We start from the raw sequence: 22,224 nt of genomic DNA, 5'->3' as shown, positions 1-22,224 counted from the left end.
CTCTTGCCAAAAATCAGTTGACCAGGGGACCCTGGGTGGCTCAGTTGGTTGAGCGTCCGACTCTTGATTTGCACTCAGTTCATGATCTTGGGGTCATGAGATAGAGCCCCACATCAGGCTCTGTGCTCAGCGCTGGGTCTGCTTGAGATTCTCTCTCTCTTTCTCCCTCTCCCTCTGCCCCCTGCGCTCACTCGCTCTCTCTTTCTCTCTCCGTTTCTTAAAAAAAAAAAAAAAAAATCAGTTGACTGTAAATGTATGGGTTTATTTTTAGCCTCGCAGTCTTATTTCATTTGTTTATATGTCTGTCCTTACATTCGCCAATACCACACTGTTTTGATTACTGTAGCTCTGTAGTAAATTTTGAAATTGGTATGTATGAGTTCTTCAGATTTTTCCTTTCCAAGATTGTTTGGGCTATTTGGAGCCCCTTATATTCCATATGAATTTGAGAACCAGCTTTTCCATTTCTGGGGAGCGGGAAAAGAAAGGCCATTGAAATTTTGATAGGGATTATGCCGAATCTGTAGAAGGCTTTGGATAGTGTTGTCATCTTTCAGTATTAAGTATCCCAATCCATGAACATAAGATGTCTTTCCATTTATTCAGATCGTTCATTTCTTTCAGCAATGTTTGTCCTTTTCAGTATATGTTTCACCTGAGTTAAATTTATTCCCAGGTATTTTATTCTTTTGAATACCACAGCATGTGGAATTGTTTCTTAATTTCGTTTTCAGATTAGTCATTGCTGAGATTAAAAATACATCTAAATTTTGTGTGTTTATCTTACACCCTGCAAGTTTACTAAACTGTTATTCTGTATCTAGAATCATGTCATCTGCAAATAGAGGTAGTTTTACTTCTTTCCAATTTGGATTCCTTTTATTTCCTTTTCTTGTGTAATGGCTCTGGCTAGAATGTGTAATACAAAAGGGTGAAAGTGGGCATTCTTGTTTTTTATTGTAAAGGAAAGCTTTTAGTCTTTTATCATTGAATATAGTGTTCACTGTGGATTTTTTACAAATGCCCTTATCATGTTAATCTAATTCCATTCTATTCCTAATTTTCTGAGTATTTTTATTATGAAAGGCTGTTGGATTTTATCAAAAGCTTTATGTGTCAATTAAAATTATCATGTATTTCTCCCCCTTTGTTCTATTGATGTAGTAAATTACATTGACTTATTTCTTCTGTTGAATGATATTTGCGTTCCCAGGATAGATCCCCACCTCAGCTTCCCCCTCGTTCAGTGCTTGCTGATCCTGCTGCCCCGTCTGCCTCAGCTTCTCCCTTTTCTTGTGCTTCTCCTTTCTGCAGCTGTTGTTCCTTTCACTGACTCTGCCCCCGCCTGCTTCCTCCTTGTTCAGTGCCTGCTGCTGCTGCTGCTGCTGCCGCCTCTTCTGCCTCAGCTTCTCCCTTTTCCTGTGCTTCTCCTTTCTGCAGCTGTTGTTCCTTTTTCAGGTTCTGTCCCCACCTCAGCTTCTCCCTTTTCCTGTGCTTCTCCTTTCTGCAGCTGTTGTTCCTTTTTCAGGTTCTGTCCCCACCTCAGCTTCCCCCTTGTTCAGCCCCTGCTGATGCTGCTGCCCCTGCTGCCTCAGCTTCTCCCTTTTCCTGTGCTTCTCCTTTCTGCAGCTGTTGTTCCTTTTTCAGGTTCTGTCCCCACCTCAGCTTCCCCCTTGTTCAGTCCCTGCCGATGCTGCTGCTGCCCCTGCTACCTCAGCTTCTCCTTCTCTGCTTCTCCCTTCTGCAGCTGTTGTTCCTTTTTCAGATTCTATACCCACCTCAGCTTCCTCCTTGTTCAGCCCCTGCTGGTGCTGCTGCCCCTGCTGCCTCAGCTTCTCCCTTTTCCTGTGCTTCTCCCTTCTGCAGCTGTTGTTCCTTTTTCAGGTTCTGTCCCCACCTCAGCTTCCCCCTTGTTCAGTCCCTGCTGATGCTGCTGCTGCCCCTGCTGCCTCAGCTACTCCCTTTTCCTGTGCTTCTCCTTTCTGCAGCTGTTGTTCCTTTTTCAGGTTCTGTCCCCACCTCAGCTTCCCCCTTGTTCAGTCCCTGCTGATGCTGCTGCCTCTTCTGCCTCAGCTTCTCCTTTTGTGCTTCTCCTTTCTGCAGCTATTGTTCCTTTTTCAGAGTCTGTCCCCACCTCAGCTTCCCCCTTGTTTAGTCCCTGCTGATCTTGCTGCCTCTTCTGCCACAGCTTCTTCTTCTCTTGCGCTTGTCCTTTCTGCAGCTGTTGCTCCTTTTGCTGACTCCACCCCACCTTTGCTTCCTCCTCTTTCAGTGTCTGCTGACCCTGCCCCTGCTTTGCTTTTCCTTTCCCTGCTGATGCGTGTCCTGAGTCTGCTGCCCTTTCTGCTGATGCTGATTTCCCTTCTGCCGCATATGTTGACCCAGCTGCTTTGGCTTCTCCTTGCAGTTTTCTGTTTTTACACATCATTTCTGGCTTCCTTTGAACTTCACTTTTACGTGGCACTCAGTGGCTACTCCATCCCTGACTGTGCCTTATGGCTCCACTCATAATTGCTTCAGTGTCTCATCATTTCAACTTCAAATTAGCCCCCTCCTGAAAAGAAAAGACACCGATTGTGTTGAAGCACAAGTAGTCCGATGTCACGGGGGCCGATGAGCCTGTGGGCTAGTGGCAGCGTAGGTACTCGCCTCTGGAGCAGTCGGCCGTGGCCGAGGGCCGGTGCTGGATCCCCTGGGGGAGAACATGACCCCCGTGGGCCGCAGGCACTGAGGGACTTCATGGTCGTTCGAAGGGACTGTGCCCGAGTAGGAAGTAATTGGCTCCTTTTCTGGACGTGGATCGAGGAGTGAGTGAGTGAGTGAAGAGGCAATAATGTGGATCAGTTACTCTTTTTAGAAAGTTAGATGCAGCGTCTGCGGGAGAGGACGGAAGACGGGTAAGTAGTAATGTGGAATATCTCCATCTAGACAAGAGGGGAAACTGGAGGCAAATAAGAAAGAGAAGAACAGAGGGAGCAAGCTTTTGTAACAAATGGGCTTGAGGTTGAGAGCACAGAATTAAAGGACTGACCACAGTTGAAGGTGTGCTACCAAATCTTTTGAAACTGGAACAAAGAAAAGTTGGTATTTTCCCCTCTGACGATGCTGTCGAGGTGTTTCATTAATTCGTTTCCTTTCTGTTGCAGGTCCCGAATCTGTGCCTCCTTCCCTTCTCAAAGTCGTGATGAAACCCATCGCAGCTGTCGGAGAAAGCTACCAGTATCCTCCTGTGAACTGGGCTGCGCTCCTCTCTCCACTTATGAGGCTCAACTTTGGTAAATATCAAGTGTCTTCGGGCCTTCAGACTCTGGTTTAGGATGTGACCTGAATAGAAAAATAGATTCTGGGTGGCAACTGGTGATGACTGGATAGACCTTTGGGATCTCGAGGTTTGTCTTCTTGGATGGGACAGCCGGCTTACTTCCACCGAGTCACTTTCTAGGTCGCTGGGGCTGAGGAGGAGGAGGTCTGAAGACACAGACCAGATGCCCTCCGCGAAACAGTACTTGACTGACGTGTGCGTGTTGCCGCCTGCATGGGGCAGGTCCCGGAAAGCCTGGTTTGCTGGTCATCCAGCTGTCTGGTCAGAGCTCTGGGTTCGAGGCAGTCCCCTGTGGGATGGTGCATTAGTTTTCTATTGCCGCTGCAACAAGTCACCACGGATTTAGTGGCTTGAAGTGATGCAGATTTTTCACCTTACAGTTCTGTCGATCAGAAGTCCAATGTGGTTCTTCCTGGGCCAAGATCAAGGTATCAGCAGAGCATCATCCTTTTCTAGATGCCCTGAGGAGTGCTATGGTCTCAGTGTTTTTGTCCCCCCAAAATTCATTTTTGTTGAAATCCTAATCCCTAGCGTGATGGTATTAAGAGGTGGGGCCTTTTGGAGGTGATTAGGTCATGAGTGTGGAGCCCTCATGAATGGGATTGGTGCCCTCATAAAAGGGGCCCCAGAGAGCTCGTCCGCCCCTGCCACAGTGTGAGGACACAGCGAGAGTTGGCAGTCTACAGCTGGGTACAGGCTTCCACCAGGACCTGACTGTGCTAGCTCCCTGATCTCAGACTTCCAGCTGCCAGAACGCTGAAGGCAAATTTCTGTTGCCTGTAAACCACCCGGTCTGTGGTACTTTGTTAGAGCGGCCTGAGCAGACTAAGGCAGGGAGAAGCCATTTCTTTCCCTTTCCAGCTTCTAGAGGCTGCCCACCTTCCGTGGCTCGTGTGTCCCCCTTTCTTCATGTTCACAGCCTGCCACAGAGAGCTGAAACCTCACAGTGTCCTCTTTCAGGTTCTCTACAACCAGGAAAGGTTTTCCACATTGAAGATTCATGTGATTAATGGGTCCATTTGAATAATCCAGGATAATCTCCCATCTCAGTGGTCCTTAACCTTAATCACATCTGAGAAGTCCCTTTGTCAAGCAAGGTCACATAACATATTCACAGATTCCAGGCATTAGGATGTAGGCATCTCTGAGGGCCATTTTTGTGTTTACCACAAATACTTTGTGATGAGAGACAGAGGGACCGCACACCTTTAATTCAGCCACAGAACCTCTTTTATGAAGTTCGCATATGTAAATTTGATCCCATGTACTTGCCCCCCCATACTTCAAGAAAAAGAGAGAGTGAGAACAATTTTTTTAACAGTGCTATCTGTGTGTGTGTGTGTGTGTGTGTGTGTGTGTGTATTTGCAATGAGTGTTCTATTATTTAAGTAGGGTGCTCACTTACATAGGATATACAGAAAGATTTATAAACTATAATTTGCTGACAGTTGAAAGGATAATCAAAGATGATTTTGACTATACACAGTTTTTCACTCAAATGCTTTCATTTGAACCTAATACCTGTATTAGGTACGATGTCACCATACCTGTTTTTGGAGATTTCGTTTGAAAAGTATGTTCTCCTGAGCCTCCCCTATTTTTGCGTGCTGTATTAAAAATGCTTATGTTTCAGTAAATATCCTTAGAAAAAAGGAAGAAAAGGTCTGGTTGGGAAAATACACCTGCTGATGGGGATCAGGCGGCTAAAAAGACTGGATCCCTAAGAATGTGGCTACATTTTTAGATCCTTCCAGACCTAAACCGATTTCTCTATCTGCCAAATGCAAGGTGGAGAGGAGGGGAAAACAGAGACAGAGAGTTTATCTAGAATTTTCTCAAGTTTTTGATAGGATTCGATTCTTCAGATGTCTTAGGACATCACAAGAGAAATTTCGTGAGCTAGGTCAAGTCCCTTGCCAGTTCCAAGACTCACCCCTCTGTTGTCGGTGGGTACGTTCTTCGCTTCACAGTGGAGAGGTCACTTGAGATATTTTTTGGTTCATTCAAGTTTTGTTACTGGGAGAAGTCACACAAGCAGATGCTTTGATTGGAGACACGGAAGCCTGAACATGAGTCCAGGAAGCAGCTGAATTACCAACATTCTTGGCTTGTCTTGCAGGCGAAGAGATACAGCAACTGTGCCTTGAGATCATGGTGACACAGGCGCAGTCATCCCAGAATGCAGCTGCGCTCTTGGGACTGTGGGTGACGCCCCCACTGGTCCACGCTCTGAGTGTACGTAGCAGTCAAGGGGGTTGGGCAACGGGGATATGGTTCTTTTGGGGAGAGGAACGTTGATTTGGTGGGTGTATGTTCTCAAAGTCAAGAGTGGGCAAATGTGATTTTGTAAAACCTGGGGGCTTGGCAGTAGCTGGCCGGCAGATTGAGAGAGTGCTGAAGCAGAACTCTGCCCTAGCCATCGGCATTCATGCTTTCAGCTCCCATGGATTACAAAACAGGGAGCTGACGGTAAGCGGTATTAAGGTTCCTTTCTGCAGCTCATACAGCTAGAACATTGTAGAGTTATTGGAACCTAGGTTTATTCATATGATATACACTGTATTGGTTCAGGAGGTATTACGAGAATGGCAAATCCATACATGTTCCCTCCCTTTCACAGAAAAGGAAGCAATTCAGGTGCGCCTTGAAGGCTTGGTAGGGTTTCGTTCGGCATCAGGTTAGAGGCACCAAGGGGATGTAGGCGGGAAGGTGTAGGTGAAGAGAGTAGAACATCTCTGCTAGGATGTTTGGCTTGAGCAAAGCTCCAAGGAAGAAGCGACCTCGCCTGCTGTCTCTGATGGAGAGAGCGAGCCAGCACCTTCGCCTTCCGGGGGATAGGCTAAGGGTAAACAGGAAGAAAGGGGTAACATTGTTTAAAAATGTGAAATTAGCAAATCGTATAATTTTGAGCATATTCCAAACCGGAACCAAAGTGAAAAAAAAAAAAAAAAACACATTCCGTGATTCCTTAGAGGGTTAGCAGTTGATTGTAAATTAAATGATCTTGTTGTTACTCTTCTGTTCAGGAGGCTTTAATTCTTTGAGAATAGCGCAGAAGTTCTCATATTAGTTCCTCAGTCTTTGAACTTCAGTTCCTATCCTGTCCTTTTTTCTTTTAAGCTCTGCTGCGTATTCTAATGCTCTTTAATTGAAGGGGGATGTGACTGAGGGCTGCATCCTCTCTGTCAGCAGTTATCCTGAGCTGTGTGCTCCAAGCACCTTGCATCTAGCTGCCAGTACCCAGCACTTGCTAGGTACCTCCTACTCGCAGGCACGCAGTGAGCACTTTCACACAGCAGACCGAATCTTCAATTCTGACCGATTTTTTTTATAACCTTGAGTTATAACTTATAGTCCATAAAATATGGCTGTGTTAAGTGTACAAGCTGATGGGTTCCAGTACGTTTATACATTTTCATCCATCACCAATAATACTTCCATCACCCCCAAAAAGTTGCATTGTGCCAACGTTGGGATGATCCCCGCTCCCAGTCTCAGACCCAGACTCTCATCTGCTTTTTGTCTCTATAACTTTTCCTTTTTTAAGAAGACTTTCCTATAAATTTCAATTTCGTATAAACTTTAGGAATTCTTTAGAAAGGAATCGTACAATCTGAAGTCTCCCGTGCCTGGTTTATTTCACTTCTGAGAGGTAGATTTTTTCCCCTCATTTTACAGGTTGATAAACTGAGGCACAATGCAATTATATATAAACAAGGTTTATATTGCTAATAAACGGGAGTGAGTCCAGCTGACTCCAAAGTCTGTGTCTAAGACACTGTTCTACGAAACCCTCTTTCCTTTTGAGTCCAGTATACCTTGAACAGCCCGTTTTGTTTACCTCAAAAATCTCTCTAGAATTTAGTTATCCTTACACTTCCCTTTTAGACCTCTGTTACTTTTTTGCATTTGTCCGTGACTGTGGACTTTTGTTATTATCTACATTAATGGACAAATTAAGTTAATTCATTTTCTTAATTATATACCTGTCATTTACAAGAAAGATCAGGAATGGCGTGTTCTTCACAGTGAACTGTTCGGCTAACTCATGTAACCACACTGATATTTTTTGAAATTTACTGTCAGGTTTTATTTGTCTGGTTTTATTTTTTTAGGTCTACTTCTTTCCGACTCGCTGCTGTTTAGTAGCATCCTTATGTCTCCAAGAACTTTTCCAGCCTCCCCTCTTAACGTGTCTGGCACAGAGCTCTTTCGAACCACACCCCCTTTCAGCTCTCATGACCTCCAGGAGGCCATGGTCATGTCCACAAGTCCAGCCGCTCCTCTGTGGGCAGATATGGTCCTGGCATGCCAGTTCTTTCAATTTCCTTATGCTTCCTAGAAGACGAAATTAATAATATCTGATATTCCGGTGTGTCAATTTCCTGCAGATGAGACTTTCATCTTCAGGATTTTGTTTCTTGCCAGAGAATGTGACCTTTTAAGATCGACTAGCAACTGTCATGTACGTTGCGAAGCAGCGTATCATTCCCCTCCCTGAAAAGATCCGCGGCTCAAGCTGGGTAGTTCACAGATGGATCGGCAGAGACCGCATACACATGAGCCACCCTGGCCCCCAAGTCTGCAGCAGCAGCCAGAACTGCGTGCACCGGTGGCCCGTTGGACCCTGAGGCTGGGGGAGGCGAGGGGCGAGGACCTTTCTTCTCTCAGCCCACCCTCAAACCCAGTGATGACCTCGAGGTTTTGAGCACTGCGGACCCAGACTTGCCTGTTTCTGACCTCTTTTGTTTTGCTTCCAGTTGAATATCAAGAAATACCTCCTGGTGTCTACGCCTCTGTGGATAAAACATGTCTCCGACGAACAGATCCTGGGCTTTGTTGAGAATGTCATGGTGGCAGTTTTTAAAGCAGCTTCTCCCCTTCTCCATCCTGAGTTATGCGGAAGTGCCTTACAGGGGCTGAGTCAGGCCATGAAGCTGCCCAGCCCTACCCACCACCTCTGGAGTCTGCTCTCTGAAGCTACTGGAAAAATTTTTGACCTCCTGCCAAATAAGATTCGGGTGAGGAACAAAAATATTTACGCTCCTGACAATTTACGTTTGGGATTTTTTGAAAGCCCTTTTGGCAAAGCAGGGAGGTATATGTTTTAAGAATGTGGTGGGAAGGCTAGGAAGAAATAACCACATTTTTCACTAAGAATGTGTTTGCTTCCAAGATCTAAATTGAGGTTGAATATTTAGAACCAAAGTTTCGAGCAAGCTTCGATACAGGTTAACCAGGGCTATACACCAGGAAATATGCTCTTGGGCCTTTTACCAAATGCCTACGGAGATGAGCAAACTCAGAAATGCTTCCCTGTTACACCTGGAGATTCTTGGGGCATATTATCCAGTATTTTACTTACATCAAGTGATGCAATCCTAGTCTTTCCCCTCCCCCAACAGATTCCTGAATTGTAGTTTTACAAAGAAGTTAAAAAATCCATTTGGAATGACGGATTCTGATAAGAGAAAGAAAGTACAGCCATACAAATAAACAAGTATAGCCAAACAAATAATAGGAAAGATGGTTTTTGTTTTGTTTTTAAGTAAGCGCTATCCCACTGTGGGGCTTGAACTCATGACCCTGAGATCAAGGGTCACCTGGTCTACTGACTGAGCCAGCCAGGCACTCCAGAAAGAAGGTTTTTTTAATGATAAAAACTGGCCATATATTTGGTTTGATTAACATCTCATTAGCTGCTGCTCGCGGAGAGAAGTAAATCTAATAATCCGTCAGAACATGGGGAATATCTGTTATGTTACATTGCATGTTGACATGCTTGTGGTCTCTCTTTACCAGAGACATGATCTAGAGCTGTATGTCGGTGTAGCAAGATGCCTCTCAGAAATGACGGATGATGAGGCTAGTCGGGTTGCTCAGCTCACTGAGGTAAGAACGTGTCTATGTATTTGTTTCCATCATTGATGTGGGGGTTACAGGTGAAGAGGTGAGGATACTACAGTGTATCCTTTTGACTGAAGCTAGTTTTGCTTCATATTTATTAGGGGGTAATTTGAGGAAGCTCTCTGTTTCACTGTGGGGTCTCATGTACGGGCTAGTAGTATGGATGGATAGACAGATGAACAACGTTTTGACCTAATTCCACTTTGTCAAGAACATTTTAGTGTCACCCGTGGGCCAACATAAGTACAGGACAACATCTTCAATACAAAATCCATAAGAACGGGAATAGTCTGGCTGAAGAACTTTCTGGTGCATGGAAGGCATAAATAAATAGTTTTGGTTTTGAATTTATTTCCTTTCACCTGGTACTTATTCTTTTGTAATGAAGAAAGGTGGCTATTTGAAAACCAAACACTGTTAGCCCAGACACAAGGTAATTAACAAGTACTCCTTTAAAAAAAAAGACTTTATGTATTTAAATTTGTCAGAGAGAGAGAGAGAGCACAGGCAGGGGGAGCAGCAGGCAGAGGAAGAAGCAGACTCCCCGCTGAGCAGGGAGCTCGATGTGGGGCTCGATCCCAGCACCCTGGACCCTGGGATCATGACCTGAGCTGAAGGCAGACGCTTAACCAACTGAGCCACCCAGGCGCCCAACAAGTACCCCTTATACCCACACCCAAAGGATGAATGAGTAACATACCAGTAAAGCTGCACATTTAGCTAGTAGAATGCATGTCTTGTTAGATTTGAATTGCCTATAAACGATGAATGATGTTTATAACCATATCCCAATGGACATACTTTAACAAATGTTAACCTTACATACCAAATAATAACAAAGGTCTAGAGAACTGTGAGCCCTCACCCAGCTAGTGGACCTCTTACCATGTATTTCACTTGATGACAGGTTTGCCTATTCAGTTGAATCCTGGCATTTCTGCATCGTGTAGCAGTGATTCTCAAAACGTGTTCCCTGGGCCAGTGGCATAAGCGTGGCGACTGATTAGAAATGAAAATTCTGGAGTCCCACTTCAGGTCTACCGAGTAAAAGGTGGGGGCCCAGGAGTCTGTGTTTTAACAGTCCCTCCAGCCGGTTGTGCTGCAGCTGAGGTGTGAGAAGCCCTGTTAGAGCGTTTGGAGTATCAGCATTCGGGAGGTTAGTTTGTTTTAAGCAAAGACAAGCAGTCTAAGGAAATGCTTAAGAGAATGGACCGTGGAGCCTCACTGCTGGGGTTTGAAATCCAGCCCTGTAATTTACTAGCAATGTGACCTTGGTTACCTTTCATAATCTCTCTCTGCCTCAGTTTCCTTATCTATAAAAAGGAGATATTAGCACCTACTTCCCAGAGTTGTTTTGAGGGTTACAGTGACTTTTAATCCATATTAAGTTCTTGGAAAAGTACCTGACGTAAGGCTAGTACGTAGTAATTATTTATTATCCCAATGATCACATTCATGTAACTTATTATATCCTATTATCATTATATTCATGTAATATAGTTGGAAGTAATGCGTGTAATTTCCTTCGTGGTACCTGGAGCCGAAGGTTGCTGTGTTACTCACCTGGTTCTTAAAGTACCAGTTAGAACATTTTCGCTAGAACTTACTGAGTAGTGTTCTTATGTCCACAAAAGAGTTAGTGTGTTTTACTGAGGTCACTGTTTTCTGTTCTTTTCTGGAAAGAATAACGTAGCGAAGAGCTCGGACTCCCTGGGTTTCAGTTCTTCCTCTGCCACCTCGAGCCATGTGACCATAAGCAAGTTACTTAACCTCTGTGCTTCCAACTGTTGTCTACAGGGAAGGGTGATGGTAGTAATCTGCACAGGGCGGTGTGAAAATTCAGTGGTTCATACAGGACTGCTCAGACGTTTTGGTCTCCGGTATGCTTTAGTGTCTTAAAATTGTTGAAGATTCCAAAAGACTTTAATTTAAATGGGTCAAATCTTTCAATATTTACCACATTAGAGATTAAAACTAGGAAATTAAAAAAATATTTACCTTAAAGTAATAATAAACCCATTGCATCTTAACACAAATAAGAAAAATTTTTGAAAACAAAACAGTGAGAAAAGTGGCATCGTTTTCCATTTTTGCAAATCTCTTTCACGTCTGGCTTAACGGAGATCTCTGTCATGTTGGGTTTTCATAGCTGCTGCTGCATTCAGTCTGCTGGGATGTTCTTTCGTGAAGTATGTGGGGAAGATCCAGCCTCATACAATATGTCGGTAGGAGAGGGAAGAGTGTGTTAATAATTTCAGATAATTATGGATATCTTTTTTTTTTTTTTGATGTTGCAACAGAACTCAACACATGGTGTTTCCTTCAGGGTAGGTGCAGTGTGCGGAGTCGGAGTCCCGATCAGTGAACTTCACATAGTCTTTTGTATTAAAATCCATTGGTCCGACTTGCGTTCCGGGTACGAGATCACAAAATCAATTTGGAAAACACTGAATCATTGAGTTTTGAAAATCTTCCAAATGTTGATGCATTTCATTATACACTATCAAAACATCACGTTTGTTAAAATCATCAGAAAAGTCTTTTATGTATTGGGAAGCTGCCAACTCATAGTAACAAATACAAATTTTCCAAAAGTCTAATTTTTCACTTGAAAGCTCAGATTTTATCATTGGCAACAAATACTGTCAAGTATTTCCTTGAAGTGACAGTCTCACTTTCTTCTACCTAAAAAAAAAAAAAAAAAAAAAGTCTGTCAAATACTCAGTTTGAATAACCACCGTTTGTCCGTCAGTCATCCTTTCAAGTAAATGGTGTTCCATGAAAAGTGGCTTCTTCAGTTCACAGTCCGAACTTATGAGTGTTTTTCCTCGAGACAACCGTAGTACTTGGCTGTGCAGCAGAAGTCCCTGGTGCATACTCGCCATTTTATCATCCATGCTGTTAGAAGGATGTGTGCTCAAGGGCAAAGGTTTAATGAAACTAATAATTTTTATTGTTTATAAGGGTATTTTAAATAAAAGTCATTTAGAAAAAATTGCAAGTGGCTGTGAAAAATACAGCGACTCTTACTGTGGTTTTGGTGCTATTGTGAATATAGTTTGACCTCACAGACCCTCTAAAAGGGTCTTGGGGTCCCTGGGAGGTCTGTGTACCGCACTTTGCGAACTGCTGAATTAATACATGTTAAGTGCTTAGAATGGCGGCTGGCACGTAAGTGCCGTGTTTTTAAGTTATCATCACCATCATCATCACCATCATCATCATCATCATCATCATCATCATCATCATCATCACCATCATCATCATTTGTGTATTTGTACAAAATATCATCACCAATTAACCCCTGAAATCGCTGATGGTTTTTAGGAGAAAGCAAGAGGTGACATTATAACCCTCTATCTGTATGTACATTTTAAAATATAGCAGACAGACAGGTCACATGCTGCAGGAAATGAACAGTATTAGCATTTGGAATAATAATCAACTTTCAGCTCACCCTCTCTGTTTTGCCCTTGCCCCGAGGTTTTATAATAATGACTTCAGCTAATTTAATAGTAACCGAACAATTTGCTTCTCTGCAGAGCAATCTAGAAAAAGCTGCCTTTGTCAGACTGTACTTGGTCTCTCAAGGACGATTCCCCTTGATGGGCTTGATGGATGTCCTCAGCGTTGCCGTTCAGCACCCGGAAAAAGACACGCTGGCTTGGATGGTACTGCACGGCCTCTACCAGGCGCGGGTTGTGAGCCATGCCAACACAGGTGAGGCCGGCCTGGGCTGGGCCGCAGGAACGGAAGGTCGCCTGCCCTCCCTTTTAGCCCGGGAGTGTTTCCTCGACTTGAAAAGGAGTTTAGTGCTTCTGGACCCAGGAGAGCTCTCGTTACCCCCAAACGAAGAGCACCTTAAATGAAAAGACCAGCCACAGCTCACGACGACCATCCCGGAGATGGGAATGGATTCCGCTGGGGATCTTTATCGTCTTTAGCTCTCCAGGCCCTCGAGTCGAGAAACAGGTGTATCAGGTTGATTCTGCCTGATGTTTTCAGGAAAGTGACTTTTAGGTGGTTACTTAACAAACAAATAAAAAGGGAAAACAGTGACAACAAAATTAAATTGTTATTCTACTGAAGAGCTTCTCCGGAGGGTGAGGGGAATAAAATCGGGGCACCCTCCCTACATCCTCAAGCCGGAAGCTCTAGGCCTGCAGCTCTGCTAGTGAATCCTGCCGTGGAACTTGTAGCCTCTCATAGACCTTTACACCTGAATAATAATGAGCTCCCCCATTTCTCCTCCCGTGCCTTTGGTCACGTTGCTTCTAGCCGACATTCAGGGCTGAACGGCGCCTGGCTTCAGTAGATCGGGTCGGCGGGGGAGCCTTAGTGACCCGAGGCATGTTACTTATATTTCTGGGGTTTTTTTGTATTTTCCTCATCTCTTGTGTCTTGAAGGTTTTGAGCCTGGCGGACATCATTGTAATACCTTTTTGAGACTAGATAGGAAATTCTGATTTATTCTCCTTATTCTCAGTTTGGCAGTTGAGATAGTTGTCTCATCTCTGCACTAGTGCCTGCCCAGTGAAAAATGAACCTGTGGTGAAAAACGAGGATTTCTTTTACTCTAAATCAAAAGTGTTTTTATCAAGGAGAAATCTAGTAAATATTCCCAAGGAAGCATGAAGATACGTGAAGTAAACTGAAATAAAGTGGATACCGCCTTTGGTTTTAACTAGCTGGCCTTCCAGCTTAGTTCCTGTTTTCCTCTGACTCACTAAAATTTGACAGCCTTCCCAAATGAGCTTTACTGTGCTGGGAGTCCTCATTTAAAAAAAAAAAAAAAAGGAAGAATCAGTATTTATGCTGATGTTTGTTCTCCAGTTACTGTATAATGGCTGGTTTTTATTTTTCTTCTTATGTCTTTGGGATAGGTTTTCTCTCTGATTTTCCCATAAAACGGGAACATTTAAGTAAAGGAAGACCGTAAAAACAACTAATTATCCAGGATTCAACATCACTGGCTAGCTGGCGTGCCAGATTTCTGCTAGTGTGTTTAGTGTTGAGAAACTCCGATAAGTGCATTTTATCACTAGCGGGTGCATCGTTTTGAAGAATAAATTACCTTTTGCAAATAAAGACAAAACTACATTCAGCTGATGTGTGAATAGTGTCAAAGAACTCTCTCCTGCAGAATCACAAGTCTCAGGTGTTGCAAGAGGATTTGAAACGGTTTCGTGGAATCCTCCCAGGTGTTCCGCTTTAGTGATGGCGGCTAGTACTGATCTGTTGTAAGTTCATAGGAAAACCACGGTCTGGTAAGAAAATATCGCTTTTTGTTTCAGGCGTGTTGAAGAGAATGGAATGGCTCTTGGAACTGATGGGTTATATCAGGAATATCGCGTACCAGTCAACATCTGTTCAGAACGTGACTCTCGATGAGGTACAATCTAGAGGAGTCACCTGTGGCTCCCGTACGTTTGTGCTCCCAAAAGACCAAAAGGTTGCTGCTTGCCTATTCCCCCCCCCTTCCTTTTACTTTTGGGCAACACTGGTGAGAACTCTCTGCTGTCACAGGGAAAGGGATGTTCTTGCCTGGCTCCTGGAGACCCCCACGGCTGCCCTTAGAAAAATATTTTCAACAGAGTAAGTTCCTCGATAGGCAGCACAAAAAGGACACTAGCTGATGAGGGAACCCAGGGTTCTGTGTACGTGGGCTTGACCCCACAAAGGAGATGAGGTACAGGGCTCTGGCTTTCACACTGGCCCAGAGAATGTCTTCAAACGTCTGGTTTGAAGAGGTCCCTGAAGTGTATGCAGGTAATACGGGTTTGCGCCAATACTGAATGTGCAGGAGAGGATTATGTGTGTGTGACCCCAAAAAGGTTAACAACCACAGATATTGGGTAAAATAGAAAAATGTTGATAAATAAAAGAAAGATAGCGCTTTACCACTCTTCTTATTTTCTTGACTGCTGCCCACCGTGCGTTTTTTAGTAGTAGAATTCTTTCACAGGTATCTTGGTTACTGTGTGAGTGGAATTTGTATGATCTGGGATGTTGTTTGAAATTCTGACCAGCTTTTCTGAAGAGTTGCATATATTTTTGAAATTTTACTTGGTGAGATTATGAATTTTAAGATATTAAGGAGTACTTTTTAAACTTTTTTTTAAAACTAGCAGAATCTGTCATCTTTTTCTTCTGATCTCCTAAGTTTTTGTTAACTTTCTGTTTTCTTACAAATATCTTTTAAAACTTAGAAAATACAGATAAGCAGAAAGAAGCGTAATTTGAATCACAGTAATTCAACAACACAGGGGGCCCCTTGTTACCACCATTTCTATAAGAGTGTAGATTAGTCTAAACTCTAAATAGATGGATCTTAGATTATTTTAAATGCATGTGGAGATATATAGGCTGAGAAGATGGCGGAATAGGGGAACTCTAAGCTCACCTCATCCCATAGACTACAACTAGATAATACTCTCATCAGTGTAAATAACCCAGGAAATGACCCGAAGGCTGGCAGAACAAACTCCTCAACTAAATGTAGAGAAGAGACCACATTGAAGAGGGTAGGAAGGGCAGAGACACACTGGGGAGCTAAATGGATCATGGGTGTGAAGAAGGGGAAGAAGGAGCCCACTGAGGAGCCCACATGGGGAAGATGAGTCTCCGTAATATTTGGCTTTGAAAACTAGAGGGGGTGAAGTTTTGTGAGTTCTTACAATGAGCAGGACTTAAAGGCTACAACTTTAAAAATCAGCAGGTTGGGTTCTGGGAGAACCTGGCCACTGAGAGGAAACTGAGTCCCTGCCCTTAAAGAGACAGCATAAGAAACAGCCTGTGGAAATAGAACACAGAAGGAGCAATTTGAAAAATGCCTGGGACATAGGGAGGAAGAGTTATTAACTCATCTCAGAGCCTGTCCCAGAGGGGTAGTGTTCACAGGGAGTTTCCTCCAGGAACGAAGGAGCTGGTAGGTGCCATTTCCCTCCCCTGCACTCCCCGCCCCCCCCCCCCAGCATAAAGACATGGCCACCTGCAGCCACCTGCAGGAACCAGTTTAGTGCTCACATTTGCTACCTAACTTGCTTATACTATGCCCTGCCTCCCCACCCCCCCAGCACAGCTCTGGGGATTTGCCCACTCCAGCTGGGATTGCCTCAGTCCCAGTGCTGTGGATCCCCTCCCCCAGAAGACCTCAGATTTTGCTAACCATGCACTTTGTGGGGACTCGGCAGTGGTGATGGCGGCAAGTACCTTCTCATGGAAGACGGGCACACACCTTGCTAAAACTGTGTGCCTGCCCACCCACTCTTTGTGGATCCACATGGGCTGGCCTAATGCTGGTGGTAGGTCTCCTTTCACAGCAAACCTGCGTGCACCTTGGTAAAACTGCATGCCCTATCCCTGTATGCTTTGCGGATTGGTCCAGCCACTGTGGTCCCAGAGGTGGCAGCACAGCACGTCCCCTCTCCCTGGTGCACAAACCTTGTGGGCTCTGCCCATGTCACTTCTGCAGCATGTCTGGATCTGCCTCCTCCAGTATGCTCTTGGCCAAAGCCCATTCAAACTGAAGCCATAAGCCTGGCAGTGTGCTAGCAGCCTGGGCAGGGACCAGCACCACTCCAAAGTGATTCCTGCCCTGGGGAAAGAGAAAGATAAGCACACGCATTGGTCAGACTGTGGCCCCTGCGATGGGCTGGGGACAGACAATTCGTCTGATTTCAGGCCCTGCCCACCAATGAAGGCTTCTCAGGGGACAATGCAGGGAAAGTGCTCTGCAGTTTGGTGCCACTGCATATCTGCTGAACACCTGGTCTGACTCAGCTCAACCCCAGGGCAGCACCCGACTGGCTAACACCACAGGGACTAATCATTGCCCACAACAGGTGAAGAGACCCATTGCAGACGACTGGACTGAAGGAAAAAGCAGTCAAGTGACAATAACAGAGTGCACGCAACACACATAGGAGACACCTCTGAAGCGCCAGATTCTGGTAAACGGGAAAGTGCCCTGCAGAGCACTACAGGACCTCTTCTTCACAAGGCCACTACTTTTAAGAGCAGGAGACATAGCTGACTTTCCTAACACAGAAACAGACACAGAGAGTTAGACAAAAAGAGGAGACAGAGGAATATGTCCTAAATGAAAGAACAAGACAAAACCACAACAAGAGTCCTAAGCAAAATGGAGATAAATAATACGCCTGATAGAGAATTTAAAGTAATGATTATAAAGATACTCACTGGACTTGAGAAAAGAATGGAAGACATCAGTGACACCCTTGACAAAGAGATAAAGAAGAATCAGTCACAGTTGAAAAACACAATAAATGAAATTAAAAATACACTAGATGGAATACGTAGCCGAGTACAGGAAGCAGAAGAATGAATCAACAACCTGAAGGACAGAGTAATGGAAAGTAATCAAGCTGAGCAGAAGAGAGAAAAAAAAAGTATGTAAAATGAGGATAGACTTAGGGAACTCAGCCACTTCGTTAAGAGTAATAACATTTGCATTATCGGGATCACAGAAGAAGAAGAAAGAGAAAAGTGAGTAGAAACTTTATTTGAAGAAATAATAACTGAAAATTTCCTGAATCTGGAGAAGGAAACCAGTTCAGATCCAGGAGGCACAAAGATCTCCCAACATAAAGAGTCCAAGGAGGTCCACACCAAGACACATAGTAACCAAAATGGCAAAAAGTAGTGGCAGAGAATTTTAAAAGCAGCAAGACAAAAGAAGACCATTACACACAAGGGAAATCCCATAAGGCTATCAGCAGATTTTTCAGCAGAATCTTCGCAGACCAGAAGAGAGTGGCAGATATTCAAAGTGCTAAAAGGGAAAAATCTGCAGCCAAGAATACAAGCAAGGCTATCATTCAGAATAGAAGGAGAGAGAGAGTTTCCCACACAAACGAAAGTTAAAGGAATTCGTGACCACTAAGCCAGCCCAATAAGAAATGTTAAAGGAGACTCTTCAAGTGAAAAGGAAAGACCATAAGTAAGAATAAGAAAATAGGAAGCATAAGAGCAATAAAAATAAGAATATCCATAAAAATTAGGCAAGAGATTCACAAAATAAAAGAATATAAAGTATGACACCATATACCTAAAATGTGACAGGGAGAGGAGTAAAGAATGGGTTCAAACTTAAGTGACCATTAACTTAATAGAGACTGCTATATGCAGAAGATGTTACATACAGCCCTGACGGTAACCACAAATCAAAAACCAGTAATAGATACACAAAAAGTAAAGAGAAAGGATTCCAAGTATAGCACTGAAGAAAACCAACTTATGGTGAGAGAAGAGAGCAAGGGAAGAAAGGTACAGAGAAGAACTACAAGAACAACCATAAAACAAGTGACAAATGGCAATAAATACATACATATCAGTAATTATTTTGAATGTGAATGGACTAAATGCTCTAATCAAAAGACATGGGAGGACAGAATAGGTAAAACAAACAAACAAACAAAAAAAAAAAACCCCAAGATCCATCTATATGCTGCCTACAAAAGACTCATTTCAGACCTAAAGACACCTGCAGATTGAAAATGAGGGGATTGGGGGCGCCTGGGTGGCACAGCGGTTAAGCGTCTGCCTTCGGCTCAGGGCGTGATCCCGGCGTTATGGGATCGAGCCCCACATCAGGCTCCTCTGCTATGAGCCTGCTTCTTCCTCTCCCACTCCCCCTGCTTGTGTTCCCTCTCCCGCTGACTGTCTCTATCTCTGTCGAATAAATAAATAAATAAATAAATAAATAAATAAATAAATAAATAAATAAAAAGAAAGTGAGGGGATGGAGAAGCATTTCTCATGCAAATGGAGATGAAAAGAAAACTGGGGTAACAGTACTTATATTGGACAAAATAGACTTTAATTTTTTTTTAAAGATTTTATTTATTTGACAGAGACAGCCAGTGAGAGAGGGAACACAAGCAGGGGGAGTGGGAGAGGAGAAGCAGGCTCCTAGCGGAGGAGCCTGATGTGGGGCTCAATCCCAAAATGCCGGGATCACGCCCTGAGCCGAAGGCAGACGCTTAACGACTGCACCACCCAGGCGCCCCCAGGACAAAATAGACTTTAAAAGGAAGACTATAACAAGAGACAAAGAAGGACACTATATAATCATAAAGGGTACAATCCAGCAAGAAGATATATCAATTGTAACTATGCACTCACCATGGGAGCACTCAAATACATAAAAGAGTTAATAATAAACATAAAGGAAATAACCGATAGTAATACAATAAGAGTAGGGGACTTTAACATCACCCCACTTGGCATTGATGGACAGATCATCCAAACAGAAAAATCAACAAGGAAACAAAGGCTTTGAATGACACACTGGACCAGGTGGATTTAACAGACATACTCAGAACATTCCATCCTAAAACAGCAGAATACACATTCTTTTCAAGTGCACATGGAACATCTCCAGAACAGATCACAAAAGTTTGCAAAACAAGTCTCAATAAATGCAAAAAACCTGAAGTCATACCATGCAGCTTTTCTAACCACAACACTATGGAAACTGGACATCACCCAGGGAGGTTTGTAGTGATACAGGCCTACCTCAAGAAGAATCTCAAACAACCTGGCCTTACACCTAAAGGAACTAGAAAAAGAAGAACAAACAAAATCCTAAACCAGTAGAAGGGAGGAGGAAATAATAAAGATTAGAGCAGAAATAAATGATATAGAAACTAAAAAAACAATAGAACAGATCAATGAAACCAGGAGCTGTTGCTTTGAAAAGATCAACAAAATTGATGAACCTTGAGCCAGACTCATCAAAAAAAAAAAAAAAAAAAAGACTCATAAAATCACAAATGAAAGAGGAGAAATAAACAACAGCACAAAAATACAAAGGATTAGAAGAGAATATTATGCAAAATTATATGCCAATGTATTGGCCAACCTAGATGAAATGGATAAAGTCTAGAAACATATACCCTCCCAAAGCTGAATGAGGAAGAAATAGAAAATTTGAACAGACCGATTACCAACAATGAAATTGAATCAGTAATCAGAAAATTCGCAACAGACCAAAGTCCAGGACCAGATGGCTTCACAGGGGAATTCTACCAAACATTTAAAGAAGACTTAATACCTATTCTTCTCAAACTTTTTCAAAAAATAGAAGGAGGAGGAAAACTTCCACATTCATTCTATGAGACTAGCGTTATCCTGATGCCAAAACCAGAGAAGAGACACCACAAAAGACTATAGGCCAGTCTGTCTGATGAACATACATGTAAAGATCCTCAACAAAAATATTAGCAAACCAAATCCAACAATACGTTTAAAAAATCATTCACCACAGGGGCGCCTGGGTGGCTCAGTCGTTAAGCATCTGCCTTTGGCTCAGGGCGTGATCCTGGCATTCTGGGATCAAGCCCCACATCAGGCTTCTCCGCTGGGAGCCTGCTTCTTCCTCTCCCACTCCCCCTGCTTGTGTTCCCTCTCTCGCTGGCTGTCTCTCTCTGTGTCGAATGAATAAATAAAATCTTAAAAAAAAAAAATCCGTTCACCACAATGAAGTGGGACACAAGGGTGGTTTAATACTTACAAGTCAAACAACATGATACATCAGTAAGAGAAAAGATAAAAACCATATGATCCTTTCAATGGATACAGAAAAATCATTTGGCAAAATACAACACCCATTCATGATAAAAACTCTCAGCGAGATGGGTTTAGAGGGAACATACCTCGACATAATAAAGCCACATGTAAAAAACCCACAGCTAACACCATACTCAGTGGGGGAAAACGGAGAGCTTTTCCCCTAAGGTCAGGAACAAGACGAGGTTGTCCACTCTCACCACTTTTATTCAACATAGTACTGGAAGTCCTAGCCACAGCAGTCAGATGACAGAGAGAAAAGGCATCCAAATTGGTAAGAAAGAAGTAAAACTTACGGTCTTTGCAGATGACGTGATACTGTATAGAGAAAAGACTCCTCCAAAAAACTGCTATTAATACTTGAATTCGGTAAGGTTGCAGGATACAAAATCAGTGTACAGAAATCCGTTGCCTTCCTATAGACTAATAATGAAGCAGCAGAAAGAGAAATTAAGAAACAGTCCCATTTGCAATTTCACCAAACATAATAAAATACCTAGGAATAAACTTAACCAAAGAGATGAAAGACTTGTATGCAGAAAACTATAAAACACTGATGAAAGAAAATGAAGATGACACAAAAGAAATGGAAAGACAGTCTGTGCTCATGGTTTAGAAGAACAAATATTGTTGAAATGTCTATACTACCCAAAGCAGTCTACAGATTTAACGCACTCCCTATCGTAATACCAACAGCAGTTTTTACAGAACTAAAACAAATCCTAAACTTTGTTTGGAACCACAAAAGACCCTGAATACCCAAAGCAGTCTTGGAAAAGAAAAACAAAACTGGAGGTATCACAATTTCAGGCTTCAAGTTATATTACAAAGCTGTCATTACAAAACAGTATGGTACTGGCATCAAAATAGGCACATAGATCAATGGAACACAGTAGAAAGCCCAGAAATAAACCCACAATTATATGGTCAATTAGTCTGCAACAAAGGAGGCAAGAATATGCAATGGGAAAAAGACAGTCTCTTCAACAAATTATATTGGGAAAACTGGACAACAACATGCAAAAGAATGAAAATGGTCCACTTTCTTAAACGAAACACAAAAATAAACTTAAAAATGGATTAAGGACCTAAATGTGAGACCTGAAACCATTGAAATTCTGGAAAAGTAATTTCTCTCACATCAGCCATAGCATCATCTTCCTCTATATGTCTCCTGGGGCAAGGGAAACAAAAGCAGAAGTAAACTATTGGGACTGTATAAAAAAAAAAGCTTCTGCACAGCAAAGGAAACAGTCAACAAAACTAATGGACAACCTACTGAATGGGAGAACATACTTGCAAATGGCATATCTGATAAAAGGTTCGTGTCCAAAGTATATAAAGAACTTCTACAACTCACACCAAAAAACCCCCCAAACAATCCAATTAAAAAAATGGACAGA

General features: G+C 43.1%; 1 protein-coding gene across 2 annotated transcripts in view; it reads left to right on the top strand.

The window, feature by feature from the left end:
* The window catches only part of FOCAD (focadhesin), a 302,415-nt gene that overhangs the window by 273,994 nt on the left and 6,197 nt on the right, over positions 1–22,224 (top strand). For both annotated transcript variants that reach the window (XM_045780633.2, XM_045780634.2), the window contains 6 exons: positions 3,147–3,275; positions 5,442–5,557; positions 8,083–8,343; positions 9,125–9,214; positions 12,772–12,949; positions 14,524–14,621. In XM_045780633.2, coding sequence (XP_045636589.2) covers positions 3,147–3,275; positions 5,442–5,557; positions 8,083–8,343; positions 9,125–9,214; positions 12,772–12,949; positions 14,524–14,621 — 872 coding nt within the window. The remainder of the gene's footprint in view (positions 1–3,146; positions 3,276–5,441; positions 5,558–8,082; positions 8,344–9,124; positions 9,215–12,771; positions 12,950–14,523; positions 14,622–22,224) is intronic.

Source organism: Ursus americanus, chromosome 18 (genome assembly GCF_024610735.1).
Source record: "Ursus americanus isolate L20-20 chromosome 18, mUrsAme1.1.p, whole genome shotgun sequence".
NCBI classification, from domain to species: Eukaryota; Metazoa; Chordata; class Mammalia; order Carnivora; family Ursidae; genus Ursus; species Ursus americanus.
The sequence above is the reverse complement of the archived record's forward strand: the minus strand, read 5'-3'. Positions and strand labels throughout refer to the sequence as shown.